This window comes from Rhinolophus hipposideros (assembly GCF_964194185.1).
Source record: "Rhinolophus hipposideros genome assembly, chromosome: 2".
NCBI classification, from domain to species: Eukaryota; Metazoa; Chordata; class Mammalia; order Chiroptera; family Rhinolophidae; genus Rhinolophus; species Rhinolophus hipposideros.
The window spans coordinates 106,780,002-106,797,974 of record NC_138048.1 but is presented as its reverse complement, the minus strand read 5'-3'; the positions used below and the strand labels follow the sequence as shown (position 1 = coordinate 106,797,974).

The following is a 17,973-nucleotide window of genomic DNA, read 5'->3' as shown; positions in this document are numbered from 1 at the left end:
TTAACCACGAGCAATGTTATTGAGAGTGACTTTCATCCATCCAAAAAGACAGAGACTTTATCTCTAAAATGAATTCCCTATACTCATATGGAAGTAATTCTCTGGAAGGATATTGCAAACAACAGTTAGATGTTTTCTGGGTAAAACACGAACATTTTTCTTATTTTTTTTCCTCCAGAGATTTGTAAAACACATAGCAAAATTGAGCTTTTATTCCTTGTTGCAAAATCAGTACAAATATTGGATAAAAAGAACATTCTTACACATAGTAGCTAAAATCTCATAAATGTGTTCTTATAATATGAGAAATTCTTTTTCCCAGCCACTCATTCTTATTCCTTGACATCCATATAATTTAGATTATAACAGACAATGCATATGGAATACAGGTTAAATATATTATTCCTGGAAAGGAATTATATGTATCTCCACAGTATCTTTTAAACATTTATTTATTCATTTTTGATGGCTTCTATTATCTGCTAGTCAGTGCACACATATCGTCATCTGTATGCAGTGACCCTTTTGTGAATTACAATATAGTGGGGTTGGAGTCCATACTCAACAGCTAAGAAAAGAACTGTGAAAGAACGATGCAGGAATCTGAGAGGCAGGGCATGGGTCTAGTCTGGGAGGTAGAAGACCAGGAAAACATCCCTAAGCAATTGATGTTTAAGCTGAGATTCAATGAGTGAGCAGTTTGAGCAAAGGATGATAAAGTATTCCAGCACAGGGTCCAGTATCTGTGCAGGCCCTGAGGTGGGAGGGGTTTGAAGACCCAAAGCAATGGGGAGACCAGTATGTGGCTGCACCCTAATAAACCATAGGCATGAGGAATGATTGGTTTTTTTTTTCTATGCACAATTTATTGCATCAAAATCCAAGAAGGCAGATTAAATCTCAACAATAAAAGCAGTGACATATCACCCCAATAGCCGTTAGTGCTAGAAAAGAAGCCCAGTTCTCAGTTCTCTTTTTGGATTTGATATTTCTCACTCTAATTCTAGGAGAATTGCTTCATGTACTTTGAAGTTCTCCTTATTAGGTACATAATCATTTAGGATTATTGTCTTGATGAATTGGCCACTAGGACTTTCTTTTGAGAAATGTAGCCACTCCCACTTTCTTTTGAGTAGTGTTGGCATTAGCATAGCATATATTTTTTTATCCTTTTACCTTTTTTTTTTATTTTTTACATGATGGTCGGTTTTTTACAGTGATGTTTTTACCAATTGAGCGGCATAAATACAATATTCCTTTTCTTTTTCTGCACAAGCGTTTTTGTTCTTCGTGGAGTTTTTTTGTATGCTTGTTTGTTTTTTACTTTACTGATTCACCCCAAAAGCTGCTGATTTTCTTCGTCTGCCCATTGCTGTTGTATGAGTTCCATCTTCTCAGAGGCGTCTCTACTGGGTCTCCAACCAGCTGTACCTGGTGCACACCTGTCGCCTCCACCCAGAGATTCCCTTCACTCATCTGTGTTCACCTCTTTTTTGATAAGGTCTCTCCTTCATTTAGTGCACATCCCCCAGTAGCTTCGCCGCAAAGGGTGCACAGATAGTATACATCTGGAAATGTCTTTGTTTTTCATCTATACTCAGTGGATGCTTTCACTGGATGTGAATTCTTGGTTGGAAAACATTTTTCCTTCAGAATTTGAAAACATTGCTTCATTAGTTACAGAGTTATGAGAAAAGCTAGTTGTAATCTTTATTTTCTTTTTTGTCTCTCTTGAAACTTTTAGAATCTCCTCTTTGGTTCCCAAGGTTCTGAAACTTCACTCTCATGGAAATTAGGTGGGTCTTTTTCATCTGTTGCACTGGACACCTGATGGCATGAACCCTTTTGATCCAGCACAGTGTGTCGCTGGTACCAGGAAATCTTGAATTCTGATTTTTATTTCCTCCCCTCTGTTGTCTCAGGAACTCCACAGTTATTCAGATACTGGGTCTCCTGCACGGATCCTCTAGTTTCCCCATCACTTCTTCCCTATTTTTCCTCTCTGACTTTTTATTCAACTTTATTTTCCAACCCTTCTGTTGGTTTTTCATTTCTGAGTTTTTGTGTGTTTTTTTGTTGTTGTTGCTCTCAGGTGTTCCTTGCTTAAAAAACAACAGTATCCTATTTGATTTCATGGTTGCAATATATTTTTCGAATCTCTGAAGATATAAATGATATAGTTAAGTTTTGGCCTGCATGGTCTCTGTGAACATTTTTTCTATTTTGTTGTCTTGAACTCTCTTTTCGGTTGGAGGCTTTCCTCAGATTCCTGGTGCTGCCTGATTGTCTGAACACATGTAAGAATGGGGACACTCCGTGACTCAATATAGCAGTCTGCTTCCCTCAGGGTCATCAGACTGATTGGCAGTGAGGAGAGGATCTTCAGTACTTGGCTGGTGGGGTTCCCAGGAGAATTCCTCTAGCCTGGGGGTTAGGACCTGGTTATGAACATCTTGGCAGCTAGCTGAGTGGGGAAGAGAGCTGGCCTGGGGTAGTGGGGTATGTCTCAGCTTAAATCCCCTTTTACATTTCTCTTTTCTCACAACTGGGTTTGGTGGGCCTCCATCCAGAGACTGTCTCTATTTTATCTTTTCCAGAGAAAAGCCCTGCAGATTTCTATGTAGATGAAGAGGGGCAGTCACTCAGCTGGATGGTGGGCAGGGGTGAGGGAGAGCCTGGCACTCTCACCTGCTTCTTAGATTTTCAACCTTCCTTCTTTAATTTTGCTCTCCCCTGCTTCCCGAGCTACTTGGCCCTCGCTCTCTCTGCATCTTCACGGTTCACCCAGTATAATTGGGATTGATTCTTAGTTTTCCTAACCACCAGCTTAAAATTTGGTGTCCTATGTCTGCCAAGTCAATACCACCGAAACTGTTCCTTCCTTTCTCATTTTCTGCATTCTTATGGGCCTTAAAACATTCCTTTCACTGCTGTTTGAGTGGGTTTAAGGAGGCAGCTAGAGTAGATGATGGGTTAAATCCACCATCTTTTCTGGCCAGTCTTCCAATGTAAAATTGGATTGCCAGGGAGAAGGGTGTCGAATGTAAGAGACTCATTCAGGCAACAAATGCTGGCCATTCTCTAGCAGCAGGCATGGCCCTCCATGCTGGACATTGCAGTTAATGAGGGGCTCTACAGGCAAATGTTCTCTGGGTCATTCAAATCACAAACACACTAGATGTGGACATTTGTAGACTCCCACCAACCCCTGGACAGAGACGTTCAACTTGAAACTGTAGCCCTTCCCTGTGGATTTGCTTTCCTCTGCACACTTCTCCACAACAAAATTATGAAGATACTTCCTTGTATAAGTTTTGTTTTCAAACACGAAGATCTTTAATCTGCTGGTTGTTGTTTTAGGATGACGTGCGAGGGTATCAAATAGTTTTCCCCAAATGGAAGCCAATTCATCCAACACTATGTACGGAGAAGCCATTCCTTGCCTCTCTGATTGTAGTACCATCCCTGTCACCAACTGAGCCCCCCTGGGTTTTTAGTAAGGCATCTTGCAGATTCCTGCCCAGGATCAGGGTCTCTGGGAGAGGGACTCCAACCATGGCGTTCGAAAGCACTACCTCAGTGCATCACCACCAGGCTGGCCCGAGGACAAGCAGCATTGGGGTCACCTGGGAGCTTGATGGAAGATACTTCTTGGGAGCCACGCCAGATCTGCTGGATCAAAAGTCTGGTGTGTGTGTGTGTGGGGGGGCAGCACTGTGTTTTCACTAGGCCTCTGGGCGATTCTGATGTTGGCTGCAGTCTGAGAATCACTGAGGCCTGAGTGTGGGACGAGGCCATGCTGCTGCTATGACCACAGCACAGAGGGTGGAGCTGTGTTGGCAGTTAATGGTGAGCTCTGACGCAGGCCTGTGTTCAGCTCACTTTCTCCAGCTCTTTTCCTGTCTGCATCAGGGGATTGGTATCAGATTTGCATAAAGATGGCACACACATGACACGGTAGGAAGTCATAGCTTCACCGGCAGCTCCTGCACACTGCTAAGGGCTGAGGGTTTCTTGTGCTGTGGGAAGGGCCCAGAAGGGAGTGCTGGGCACAAGCCCCAGGGCAGCCTCCCCTGCCCAGGGGCCCACCTCACTCTCTCCAGGGTTGACCTTGGCGGGCAGGACACATGCCCCTATCCTTTTAATCTAATCTGATTTTTAAAATATTTATAATGGGTCTTCTGGACAACATATAGCTGGGTCTTGATTTTGACTTGACATCCAGTGTGATAATTTCTGCCTTTTAATGGGAGTATTTAGGCCATTGATATTTAATGTGGACATTGATTTGGTTAGATTTAAATCTAACATCTTGATAATTGTTCCTTATTGATTCCGTCTGTTCTGTTCCGGTTTTTGTATTTTTTTTTCCTTGTCTGGTCTGCTATTGGATTAATGTTTTTTTTAATGATTAATTCTATCTACATTAATAAGTTAATTTCTATGTTTGTTTTTTTAAGTCGTTGCTTCAGGGTTTACAATATATGTTATTAAACTAACATGACCTACTTTCAAATAATATAACACGTAGAGTACAATACAAGAAACTTACAACCATAGACTGTCATTTCCCTCTGCCCACCTGCCTTTGTGTGTTAATAGTGGCATTCATTCTATCTCTATGTATGTTGTAAAGCCCGTAATACATTGTTATCATTTTTGATTGAAACAATGAATTGTCTTTTAAAAAATATATATTATTTTTTAAATGAGGAAATGTGTGTGTGTGTGTGTGTATGTGTGTGTGTGTCTCTGTGTTTATTTACTCACGTATCATTTTTGGGAACTCTTCACTTCTTTTGTGAAGTCACAAATGTCTACCTGGTATCATTTTCCTTCTGCCTGAGAGACTTCCTTTAACATTTCTTGAATTGCTGGTCTACCTTCAACAAATTCTCTTAGCTCTTTGCTGTCTGAAAAATCACTATTATTTTGCCTTCATTAGTGAAAGATTTTTTTTTTTTTTGCTGGGTATAGAATTTTGGATTGGTAGGTTTCTTTTTCCTTTTAAATAATACTTTAATTTTTTTCTTGCCACTGTCTTCTGGCTTGCATTTTTCTCTGATAAATCTGCCCTCATTCATTGTTTCTATGTGTAAAATGTGTATTGAAAAAAATCTGTCTGCCTTTAAGATTTTTCTCTTTATCACTGACTTTCAATAAATTTAATGCTGACATGTCATGATAGGACTTTGTGTTTCTTCTGTTTAGTATTCATTGAATTAATGGGATATTTGGGATTCCAGTTTTCATTAAATTTTTAAAATGTTGGATATTAATTTTTCAAGAAATTATGTCTGACTTCCTTCTTCTGGAAGCCCAAATATATGTATGTATGTATGTATATGTATGTATGTGTGTGTGTGCATATATATATATATATATATATATATATATAACATTAAGTTACATGATATTGTCCCATATCGCACTCATTTTATGTTTATTGTCTTTGTGCCTTTTTTCTTTGTTTTACAATTTGTGTACCTTCTATTTTTCTATTGCTCTGTCTTCTGGTTCATTGATATTTTCTTCTGCAAGGTCTAGTCTAATCTAATATTAATTTCATTTGCCTGTTTTTCATTTCATATATTATATTTTTAATCTCAAGAAATTCCATTTTGGCTATTTTTATATTCTTCATTTCTCTAATCAATATCCCTTGATTTCCCCTATGTCTTGAATATATTGGGAGACTATTTATAATAGTGATTTCAGTGTCCATGCCTGTTAGTTCTATCAGCTATCATTTCTGTGTCTGTTTATTGAATAGACTTACTCTTGATAATAGAACATATTTTCCTGCTTGTGTCTGATTTTTTTATTGGATGCCAGGTATTGTAAATGTTACATTATTGATTACTGGATATTGTTCTTTTCCACTAACTAGCATCGAAGTCATTTGTTTGCAGTTACATTACTTAAAATCAACTTAATCACATCTGGGTTCCACTCTGGGGTTCCTTTTAAGCCTTGTGATTACTTTGGCCCCCACCGTTGTGGTGATACCCTTGTGAGTGTGTTCTATTAGTTCTTTCCAGTCTCTCTGGCTGGAACATGAGATAGTCCCTCCCCCATGTGAGCTTTGAGATTTTTCCGCTTGCTGTTTTCTAATGTTTCTTATTCAGCATCGGTATTTTCCTCACATACATGCAAATATCAGTAACTACCTAATGACTCATCAAAAGGAGCCTGCTTCACATCTCTAGAGCTCCCTGTCTTTGCAATTTCCTTCTCTCTGCTCTAGTGGCCTTGGCCTCCCCATGCCTCACATTTTGTCTACTCAACTCAGAAATTCCATCAATCTCTATTTGGAATGATTTGGGAACTCTCTCCAGGAAGTAACCTGGGCATTGGTAGGGCCCACCTCATTCTCCTTCTTTTATGGCTTACTGTTCTATGTTGCCTTGCAGGAAGAAAAAATCCAGTTTCTGGGTTTTGTTATTGTTGTTTTGTTTTATCATGGACAGAGACAAAATTTTGTATTTCTAAATTCTCTGTCATTGTGAAGTATTATCCAATTATTATTCAGGAGGACAGTTGCATCATTGCTTCAGTGCTGGGGAATAGAGAGTATGATTGAAATATATTAGAGTTAAATGCACAATTGCTATAATGTATTTTTATAACCTGACTTGGAATCGTTTCATAAAATCTTGGAATGCTTTCCAGGTCATTATAAAACCATCCATTTATCTGCTTTCAGATTGTCTGATTAAGATGACACTAAATTTTAAGGCATTTATTCAAATATAAAAATGGCATTTTAGAATGAGCTAAGGGTTATGCTTTCTAGATTATATTGACCTAAGGCTAAGTTATATTCCTTTTCATTTTGGAAGACCTTGACAGAAGCAGTTCATTTTACTAAGCATATCCACACACATATTCCTATAAAATCAATAAAAGTATTTTGGTCCTAAATGGCATTCCTGCAAAATGAATACATCTGGTTTGCAAATCTAATGGTCTGTTTTAGTTCTCATCTTTGCTGATCTCTCTGAAGCAATTGACACTTTTGAAAACCACCGGGTGACTTCCCCAAATGCTGTCCTTTTGTTTTAAGGCATCATTCTCTCTAGGATTTAGGCTACTGATCTCATAATTTTCTCTTCATCTTCATGATGGTTCTTTCTTTTCTAATTTCTTTAAAATATTTGATTTTTAACTGAAGTATGTGTATAAAGTGTGCATATCACAGTGAAATTTTCAGCAGCCGAATACATCAGTGCATCCAGCACCCACATGAAGAAAATGAACACAGCCAGCAGGACTCTTACAAATAGTACTGCTATGAATATTCTGGTGTTTTTTTTTTTTTTTTTGGTGAGCATATGCATGCATTTCTGTTAGATAAATACCTAGGGGTTGAGTTGTTGAGTCTTAGGGTTTGCATACATTCAGATTTTGTAGTTACTGATGAACAGTTTTCCACAGTTATTTTATCAATTTACATTCCCACCTGCAGTGTATGAAATTCCTGTTGCTCCATATCCTTGAGATACTCAAGATATTTTGTCTTTTCCATTGTAGTCATTGAGGTGGGTGTGTAGTGGTAACTCTGTGTGCTTTTAATCTGCATTTCCCTGATAAGTATTTTTTCATGTGCTTATTGGCCACTTATATGTTGGCCTTTGTGCAGTGACTTTCCAAGTTCTTTTGCCCATTTTTTATTAGATTATATTTTTCTTATTGACTTGTCGGAGTTCATTATGTATTTTGGGGATAAGTCCTTGCTCAAATATCTTTTGGTCACCTTTTATATATTAGCTATCCCTGAGGATCCATCTCTAGACTTTGTTTCTCTTTGTTTTTCACTCTTCTTGGTATATCTCACCCCGTGATGGGCTTCAGCTTCCCTCACTATTCAATCTCTCTTTGGGTTCATAGACCCCTATTTCCAACTTGCTAATAGGTGGTCCAAGGGTAGTACCCCCTTAACCTTAGTGAAATTGACATTGTTGTTTCCTCTGCCCAACCAGCTCTGCCTTGTATGTTCTCTGTTCTTATTCATGGTGTAAATGCAGCCAGGTACGAAGGTAAGACAATTAAGTTCATGAACTCATCCTAGAGAAAGTGCTACATACCTTATTGCTGAATATCATTACGGTCAACTTTGAAGTACTTCCCTTGGGAAGCTATGTACCCACGCCAGTGCCTAGTTCACCCTTCAAAGCAATCTTGGAACTCTTTCTGGAACGGCCATCAGAGCTGTCATCGTATTACCCTTGATGTCCTGAATGTCATCAAAATGTCTTCCTTTCAGTATTTCCTTTGTCTTTGGGTAAAGAAGGAAGTCATTGGAGGCCAGATGAGGTGAGTAGGGAGGGTGTTCCAATACAGTTATTTGTTTACTGGCTGAACACTCCCTCCCAGACAGTGTCATGTGAGCTGGTGCATTGTCGTGATGCAAGAGCCATGAACTGTTGGTGAAAAGCTCAGGTCGTCTAAGGTTTTCACGCAGCCTTTTCAGCACTTCTAAATAGTAAACTTGGTTAACTGTTTGTCCACTTGGTACAAAGTCATAATGAGTAATCCCTCTGATATCAAAAAAAGGTTAGCAAAACATCGTTGAAAATAAGTTCGTGAACTTAATTGTCACACCTCATATATCTGCTATTAAATTTGGATCCTATTGGTTGTTTCCTTGAGCTCACTCTCATCACTTCTGTGGCCCTGTCTACAGCTTCTCGTGAGGGCATATCAGATACACACATATAGTGAGACTTTCTCCTCCCTTCACACCATTAGTGCCCAGGGAGGTCTGGGCCACCACACAGCAGTCTAATTGGATGTCCTGCCTCTGGTCCTCACTCCTCATCTACCCAGTGTTTACTTTCTGAAAACTACAATCTGGGAAACTGCTTGTTTTGTGTCAAAATTTCATTATTGACTCCCTATGTTTTTTAACAACTTTATTGAGATATAATTTATACACAATAAATTCACTTGTACAATGCAGTGGATTTTAGTAAATTTGCAGAGATGTACAGCCTTCCCCAGACTCAATTTTAGACCATTTTAATCACCTCAGAAAGAAGCTTTGTGCCCTCTAGTTATCCCTCTCCTATGCCCTCACCTCCCCTCCAGCCCTAAGTAAACCACCCATCTACTTTCTGTCTCTATAAGAGTTCCCTCTTCTGGACATTTCATGTGGATATAATCATATAGGTTGCGTTTTATTGTGACTGGCTTTTTCACTTGACATAATGTTATGAAGGGTCATCCATGTCTATAGCATGTGCCAGTATTTTATTTCTCTTTATTGCTGAGTAAAATTCCATTGTATGGATATACCAGATTTTGTTTACCCGTTTTTCAGTTGATGGACACTTGAGTTGTTTCCACATTTGGCAATTATAAATAATGCTGCTTTAAACATTTGTGTACAAGTTTTCGTGTGCACATCACAGATACCTATCGATGGGACTCCCTATTGCCGGCAGAATTAGGCACATGCTTTGTAGCCTGAGCTCTGACACCCCTCATGATTCCAGATTTCACACTAGGCATCTGAAATGTAAGCTCCTGGAGATCACACCCAAGCCTTGGTTGTCAGTGTGCCCCCTCGGCATAGTGCCAGGGTATTAGGAGTTGCTGCGTACGTATGTCCAGAGGAAATGAGCATGTATAAAGAACCTCAAGTTCCCACTGCAAAATCGTGCATCAGTGTTCGTTCTGCCCTGAAGTTCCTGTTATCCAGTATCTTCTCACTTCCCTCCTTCTTATGACAATTTTGTGTCCTAACGTTGTTACGCCCTCTGCCTAGAATCTACTTCCCTTTTTCCTTATCTTCCCAACATTGGGTTTGTTTCTCTATTAGTTATGCTCCCGTAACGTTTTGTGAATAATTCTGTCATGACATTCAGCTAAGGAATTGTCATTGATCTTTCACTGACCATGGGCCCCTCTGGACCAAAAAGTCCTTGAGAGCAGTACTATGACTCAAGCAAATTTGCATTCCTCGGGCCTGACACAAGGCCTGGTACACAGCAGGTGCCCAATCAACGCTGTGGCATGAATGAATGATTGTGTCAGTCATTGCTTCCTGTAACGTTTCTTCCTCACCTCTTGTTTTGACCTTGCCATTGGTGAATTTTAAAGACAGCACCATTGAATTCTTTTTCTTTTTAGCGTAGCATTCTTCTTTCTGTGGTCGCTGAGCCTTGGTTATCCCATCTGTTATGACGATATAAAACATGGAGAAATCTGCAAATGAAGTCCTCCTGTCCCTCCTTCAGCGCCCTTAATGTCGACGGCCCAGGATTTTACGCCCTGAATCTCACCACTAGATTAAGCAAAATGTTTTATTTAGGTTTCTCTTACTAAACTGCAGTTATTTTCAAGGAACTTACACACACACACACACACACACACACACACACGTAATTCACATTAAGATTGCCTATGCCCTTTCACGAGGAAACAAATATTAACTGTATTTAAAGTGCATGCCACACTCTGTAAAATGGAATACTATTATTTAAGCAGATGGATGGTCTCTTAGATGGAAGAAACAAAAGCTGTTGGAATACAGTTTGGGTTTTCTTTTGCCTGTGGCCATCTGATGTGTATCTTAGGGAATCAGTTTATGTTACATTATTAATCCCAGTGGTGTGAAATAGAAAGATTTATGTGAAATTCCTTTAAAAATGTAAGGAGAAGTGACAGTAAACCCCCAGAGATCACTTATCTTTTTAAGTACTAAGATTAAACGTTTATTTTGCATTTTTCTCACAGTCATTTGAATAATTTTACAAGCTGGATCTTGGATTGTGATTTACTATAGGAAACTATACATTTAATTAGGAAATATTTCTTATATACATTCACATTTTCAAAGACTTGCTATTTTTAACAAGGCTACTTTTATGATACAAAAGAACAAATTAAAATATGACTAAATTTGATTTAGTTCAAATTACCCACAATCCAATTGACAGAAGAGTAATGTGGAGAGGGGGGAAAAAGAACCTGGGTGGAATTAATTAGCCTTGAAGAGTGACAGTTACCTTGTTCCTAACAATATGTTTGGGGTAATATCAGTTTCCTAGAAAGCTCAAATATAAAAGCACAGTATACTTATCAGCATTTTTATTTGAGTAGAAAGCCGCGATGTTTAACTAGTAACTAAGCTTCTAATCTGAACAAATTTCTGAGCAGTAATTTTCGTATTCTGATTTATGGAGCATTGCTAAAGCCTTTAGTTATGGTTGGGAGAGAAAGCTATCAAATAGTTACTACTTGATGTACATCCTTTTCCTCTGTTTGAGTAAATCTATTACTTTTACAAAGTGTAATTTTTGTCCACCATCTTTTGACAAATGACATTCACTCTGATTCCCAGATCAGAGACAGTCAGCAATGGCCCCAGAGGGCAAACTCATGGTCACTGCCAGTGAGAGAGACCGAGAGAAAGTCGGTGGAGGTTCAAGTGAGATATCTGGAGGATACTATGTAACTCTCATGGACACGGCTTCCCCAAGATTTGGCTTTGTAGAATCAAGGCAGCCATAGGGTGAAATGAAGTCTTCATCAGAAAGATAAAATGCTGCTTCCATGACCTCCTTGCCCCGAATCTTTGGTCAAGTGACAATCCCTCTGAATCGGCAAAGTGGAACCTACACACGCCGGGCAGAGCTGTCGTTCACAAGAGTAAATGAATAACACATCTGGTCTCTTGACATTGCTGGCACGGCACTGGCGCTAAATGAATGTCATTTTCATCTCTGTCCAATGAGATTCTGCCAAGTATCTAGGGCTCCTTTGTCCCTTGCGAAAATGTGACTGGGTGGACATTTGTTTTTAGAAAGTCATATATAAGCACAGATATCTGAGAAGTAGGTCGTCGTGGCACTTACAAATATTTTCTTTAATTTTGGGTTAATTTAGATTAAAAATTAATCTAGAGTTAATTTTTAATTAACTCTAGATGTTGAGTTACCTTCGTTCACTTGGGTAACGCTCCGTAACTGTTTGTGAAGGAGTGTGACATAGGTGCTCAATAGATCTTTTCAGAAGCCCACTGTGTGTGAACAGGTTTGCAGATGTTTTATTTTTAGTAATTAAAACAAATCTTTTAATAACCAAGATCAAGAAAAGAGTGTAGAAAATTACATTATAGAAAATGTGTATCCACTAATATTTACTGGTGACGTCCGTATAGAACGACGCCATTATGTACAAATCATGTTAAGAGAATGAAGCAGGGTCTATAAAAATTGCATATTTTATGTATGTGACATAGTACAATTATATAAATACTGTAGTTAAGGCACGTAGGCAGATGGACCAGAAAAGAAAATATAAAAATTGAAACAAACTGCCATAGTCTGGTGGAAGTAAGTGGTGCTTTCATGCTTTTATCAAAGCTCTTTCTATTATTGCTACATATTTTCAATTTAAAAAATGCATCGTTGATTGGACACTATTTTCAGAAAGCCAATTTTGTTTTTTAAAATGTTTTGCATATGATCTTCAATTTTAATTAAAAAAATTGTAACTCATTTCATTCAAAATTAGCTCTCAACGTACCTACAGACCAGAGCCATTTGATTCTAGCAACTTCACCGAGCTGTTCATTCACTTAGCTTCTCCTTATTCCTCCTTACTGGATGTTAGGCTCTGTGCTCTTGGTCATAGCGTGAGCAAAACAGTATATTGTTCCCATGAGACGTTTGTTTTAGAGGGAGACAGACAAAAACTGAATACAAAATACATAATAGAGATTCTGAGAGTGGAAATGAGGAGGGTGCCTTATTTTCCAGCCCCAGCCTCTGTGTCCAGAGTAGGTCATGCAACTTGGAATTATTTCATTTCAGTTGAGCCTTGTGATGATTTCAGTCAGCCTGAAGCCAGGCCGACTGAAGGTCAAGTTTAGAAGGCGTGCTTTACTGACCGATGCTTGTGTTGTCTTCTTGTAGTTTTCAGCGACGACCTTCACTCCAGCCTCTACTTTGTCAATGCATCTCTGCAAGAGGTAGTGTTTGCAAGCACCACGGGGACCCTGGTGCCCTGCCCTGCCGCAGGCGTCCCTCCTGTGTCTCTCAGATGGTACCTAGCGACGGGCGAGGAGATCTACGATGTCCCTGGGATCCGTCACGTCCACCCCAACGGCACTCTCCAAATTTTCCCCTTCCCTCCTTCAAGCTTTAGTACCTTAATCCATGATAATACTTACTATTGCACAGCTGAAAACCCTTCAGGGAAAATTAGAAGTCAGGATGTCCACATCAAGGCTGGTGAGTACCTCAGGTTTCATTCCTTCTGTACCTGCTGGGGGAGGGGCGGCAGTGACAAATGTTACAACTCCAGCAGCTGGGGACCAATGCAAACCCTGTCCTCAGTTCACTCGGACCCTGCTGATGGCTCCCTTGAGAGTCTCTCTTGACTGGATTTCAGAGTGCCTGACATTGGTGGAACCAAAATGTGAAATGACCGGTTCTCATCCTCAATGAAACAAATATGCACATGCCTGTAAATAACCCCCTTTGGCTTTTTTCTTACTGAGATGTTTTTATTTCTATTCAACGTTTTTGCCATTTGAACAAAGACCTGTCAATAAAAAAGTTCAGTGCATTTGTAACCCCTTCTAACTCTGCTTCTGTAAATCACCCAACACTGGACAATGAAAGAAACCTTTCTGAAGGACTAACAGGAAGTTCGTGATATAATTCTTGGGTGAGTTCTACTGTACTTACTCACTAAATGTTCCTTGAGCTTCGTTACGGTTCAGGCCTGTGCCAGGTCCAGGGAGTCTATAAGGTGAAAAATACGGTTTTGCCCTCCTGGGACACGTGTCCTAATAGGGGAGTCAGGCATGGACACAGAACGTTGGGTCAGAGTTTATGATGGAACATTGGCCTCTGCTCCAGGCACTGCGATAATTGCCGAGGGTACTGTGGGAAATTCAGGAGGGAAAAATAAACCCCAATACAAAAACGCCATCTGCTGAGAAACAGTGAAAACCCTGCCATCAGTTTGACCTGACACGGCTGAGGGCGCCTTTGAGATGCCAGCCTCTCTTGCCGATTTCAATGTGCCTTCCGCTGCTGGAACGAAAACTTGGAATCAGTGATATCCAGTTGGTTGGGTCTAAACTATACCCCAAACTTATGCATTTTGACTAATTGATACTCTGACTCAAATTTTCAGTGTCTCAAACCTTGTGCTTCCTTTCCACTCTTGGTTCCTGCCCTCCCCACATTCTGTCCTAGAGGTGGGCAGTGGAAGGAGTGAGGAGGAAACAGGGAGAAAAGAAGACAATGAATTGAGCTGGAAAAAAACCATAGCACCAATGTGTACTGTAAGCGAATCAGACTCAGTCTACTATTCTTGCGGTCCTTGTGAAATAAAAAAGGCTCTTCTAACGTTTTTGATTGTGTCACATGTTGCTGCAATGCCATCGATGAATAAACCTTGAATCACTTTGCTCCTTTTAACATCACAACGTATTTTTTTAAAAATTGTCATCGCTACAAGTCAACCCAGGAATACAAGCCTGAAATTCACAGACATCAAAAGTTATCCATGCAGGACGTATTGTGTCATTCTATAGATTGAACAAAGCGCTGAGAAACAAACACACAGCTAGACTCCAGTTAGCAAACGGTGTTTTAATTTATTTTTTTAAAGCCTAGCCTTTCAAATACTATGGTACACAGACGTAACGTAATGCAGGCAAACACAATGTGACTTTGATTGCTGTCTCGTACACCCGATAGCTGGAGGAGCTTTGCAATAATTTCTGCAGCAACGAGGAGGTGCTACTTGAAGACATCACAACACGAACAAAATACAAAATGTGTCTGAATGGCTGCATGGGATCTCTTTGATGTGAGCAATCAAACATTAGACTGTGACTCATTCTGCCAGCGAGTCATTTTCCCAACTATATTTTGATCTCCCTGACATGCTCGTGAATTCCAACACTTACACCAAAGTGCACTTAAGGGAGGAAGGAAGAGATTGGCTTTAATCAAGAGATATGAGAAATTGATACCCCAAATAATTAAAATAAAGCAAATGAAGTTTGTGTAGGAACCTCTCAACCTGACGCCTGGGGAATTTAGTGAATGCCTTTTACCTGGCAGACTGAAGATTTTAATGACGTGGCTTTGCAGTTTTAAACTACAAAGCACCACATATAGAAAAACCTGGAACTTCAAACCGCTGTACTTGTATCTGTTAGTCTGCTATTTCAGTCTTGACTCTCCTGTCAGATAAAGGAAGTAAAAGCTCACTCCTGCTTTACCTGCAGTTTTCTAAATTTGTCATAGGACAGATTGTTTTGCATGACAGTTTTGGTGGGTAGAAACCCCACCGTCTCGTCTGCGTCTATGCTGCCTGTCCCCTCCCACACAGATATGTCATTGCTGTGTGTGTGGTGTTCTTCGCCCCTGCCGCCCTCCCAGATCTGAGGCCAGCACACACAGGACCCCTGTGTCAGTTCGAACTCACAGTCACATTGCCCCAATGAATATTTTTTCTCAGTTAATTTTACTTCTTATTATGAACACACTTTTGTTGTAATAATCTTTTACATGCTTTTAGTGGGTGCTTGAAAATCTGGTTTCCGCATGTTTATGAAGCTCCTAGTACAGAACTGGGCAGCTACTCAGAACGTCAGGCAGGGATGTTTTTCTTACCCAGTGACGGCTGTCATGCAGGTTTGAGGAGAATGAGCACTGACTTACGGGGCATCCCCGTGTCACAGGTCATCCTAAATGTCTCAAGGTCCCCCGACATTGGCATTGGGATTTTCCTGGAACGATCCCCTGGGTAGAATGGCCTTCAGATCTCTCCTTTGACAGTACAGAAAATTCTCATTCTTAATGGTTTTCATTGACTTGGTCTAGGTCTGAGTGCCAGCAAAAGAGGAAAGGGTCACTCATCATGTCTCATTGATCAGCAATCCTAGTTCTCTCTCAAATTAAATACTTTGTTGCCTTTTCCGTTTTAAGGCCTGGAATGCAGATGGACCCCTTGAAATGGCTCTGCCCATGCCCGTGCTCTGTTTACTAAGGAGCAAATGGTAATCAGCTCTATGACCTTGAGCAAGCCGGACAATTTCTAGTGATTGCCTTTTCCTTAGTAAACTGTGGTTAATAGCAGATGACTGGGACTTGTGAGGATGGCCAGGATGGAGCAGCAGGCACTGAATTTAATCTTTTATCTGAAACAACACAACAAACACACAAAATATATAAAGTAACAGTTCTCAAGACTGGCCATCCCATAGTGAAGGAAAGTGATGTTTGAGAAACTGGAAAAAACAACTGAGCCCCATGAGTGCCCCGATTTACTTCCTTAAGTTTCCAGATGGAGGACGCAAAGACCTGCCCATAATTTTTATAAAAGTTTTATTCATGATTGCCCCAAATTGGAAGCAACAAGGATGTCCTTCAGTATGTGAATGAATGACAGACTCTCTCCCTGACAAAATATTCAGGCAGGCTCCTCTGAACTCTCTTCTTGACTAGTCCTTGACCTTGACCTTTTGTGTCTGTCCTCTCTGAGCTCAGTTTTAGCAAGTCCTGCTAAGTCATTCCCCCACCTTTGATAGGTGACCACTCTTGATATCTGATCAAGTCCGCCTTTTCCCCGTTGATGTGCACGTCTTCAGCCTGCCTTTAGCAGGAGTCCCTTACCCTTTGAGGTCTCCTCTTAGTTATTTTCTATCCAATGGCCCTCTCACTCTGCTTGTTGGTTCTTTCTCTCTAAATCCTCGTGTGTTCTTGCTGTATTCAGAGTTGAGCAAAAATTCTCGCTCCTATTGGAATAGTCATAACCCCATTGCAAAAGTCTTAAAAAAGTCTTTCTTTACATTTTAAGAAGTATAAGAATATTTTTTCTTTTTCTTTTTTTTTTTTTTTTAATTAATTTTATTGGGGTGACAATTGTTAGTAAATTTACATAGATTTCAGGTGTACAATTCTGTATTATATCGTCTATAAATCCCATTGTGTGTTCACCACCCAGAGTCAGTTCTCCTTCCATCACCATATATTTGATCCCCTTTACCCTCATCACCCACCCCCCACCCCCTTACCCTCTGGTAACCACTAAATTATTGTCTGTGTCTATGAGTTTTTGTTTCTCATTTGTTTGTCTTGTTCTTTTTGGTTTATATACCACATATCAGTGAAATCATAGGGTTCTCTGCTTTTTCTGTCTGACTTGTTTCACTTAGCATTATTCTCTCGAGATCCATCCATGTTGTCACAAATGTTCCTATATCATCTTTCCTTAACGCCGAATAGTATTCCATTGTGTATATGTACCACAACTTCTTTATCCATTCATCTATCGAAGGACATTTTGGTTGTTTCCATGTCTTGGCCACCGTAAACAAAGCTGCAATGAACATTGGCGTACACGTGTCTCTATAGAGAAATGCTTTTATATTTTTGGGGTAGATACCCAGGAGAGCGATTGCTGCGTCATATGGTAATTCTATTCGTAATTTCTTGAGGAACCTCCACACTGCCTTCCATAGCGGCTGCACCAGTCTGCATTCCCACCAACAGTGTATGAGAGTTCCTTTTTCTCCACAGCCTCTCCAACACTTGTTACTATTTGTTTTGTTGATGAAAGCCATTCTGACTGGGGTGAGGTGATATCTCATTGTGGTTTTCATTTGCATTTCTCTGATGATTAGCGATGTTGAGCATTTTTTCATATGTCTATTTGCCATTTGTATATCCTCTTTGGAGAAATGTCTCTTCAGGTCCTCTGTCCATTTTTCAATTGGGTTGTTTGTTTTTTTGTTGTTGAGTTTCATGAGTTCCTTGTATATTTTGGATATTAGCCCCTTATCAGAGGAACTGTTTGCGAAAATCTTCTCCCATTCAGTTGGTTGCCTCATTATTTTTTCAATAGTTTCTTTTGCTGTGCAGAAGCTTTTCAGTTTCATATAATCCCATTTGTTTATTTTAGTTTTTACTTCCATTGCCTTTGGAGTCAAATTCATAA

The 17,973-nt window shown here is 39.9% G+C and overlaps 1 protein-coding gene across 2 annotated transcripts in view; it reads left to right on the top strand.

Annotated features, from left to right (window-relative positions):
* DSCAM (DS cell adhesion molecule) overlaps positions 1-17,973 on the top strand; it is a 656,085-nt gene that overhangs the window by 116,701 nt on the left and 521,411 nt on the right. For both annotated transcript variants that reach the window (XM_081078404.1, XM_081078403.1), the window contains exon 2: positions 12,924-13,241. In XM_081078404.1, coding sequence (XP_080934530.1) covers positions 12,924-13,241 — 318 coding nt within the window. The remainder of the gene's footprint in view (positions 1-12,923; positions 13,242-17,973) is intronic.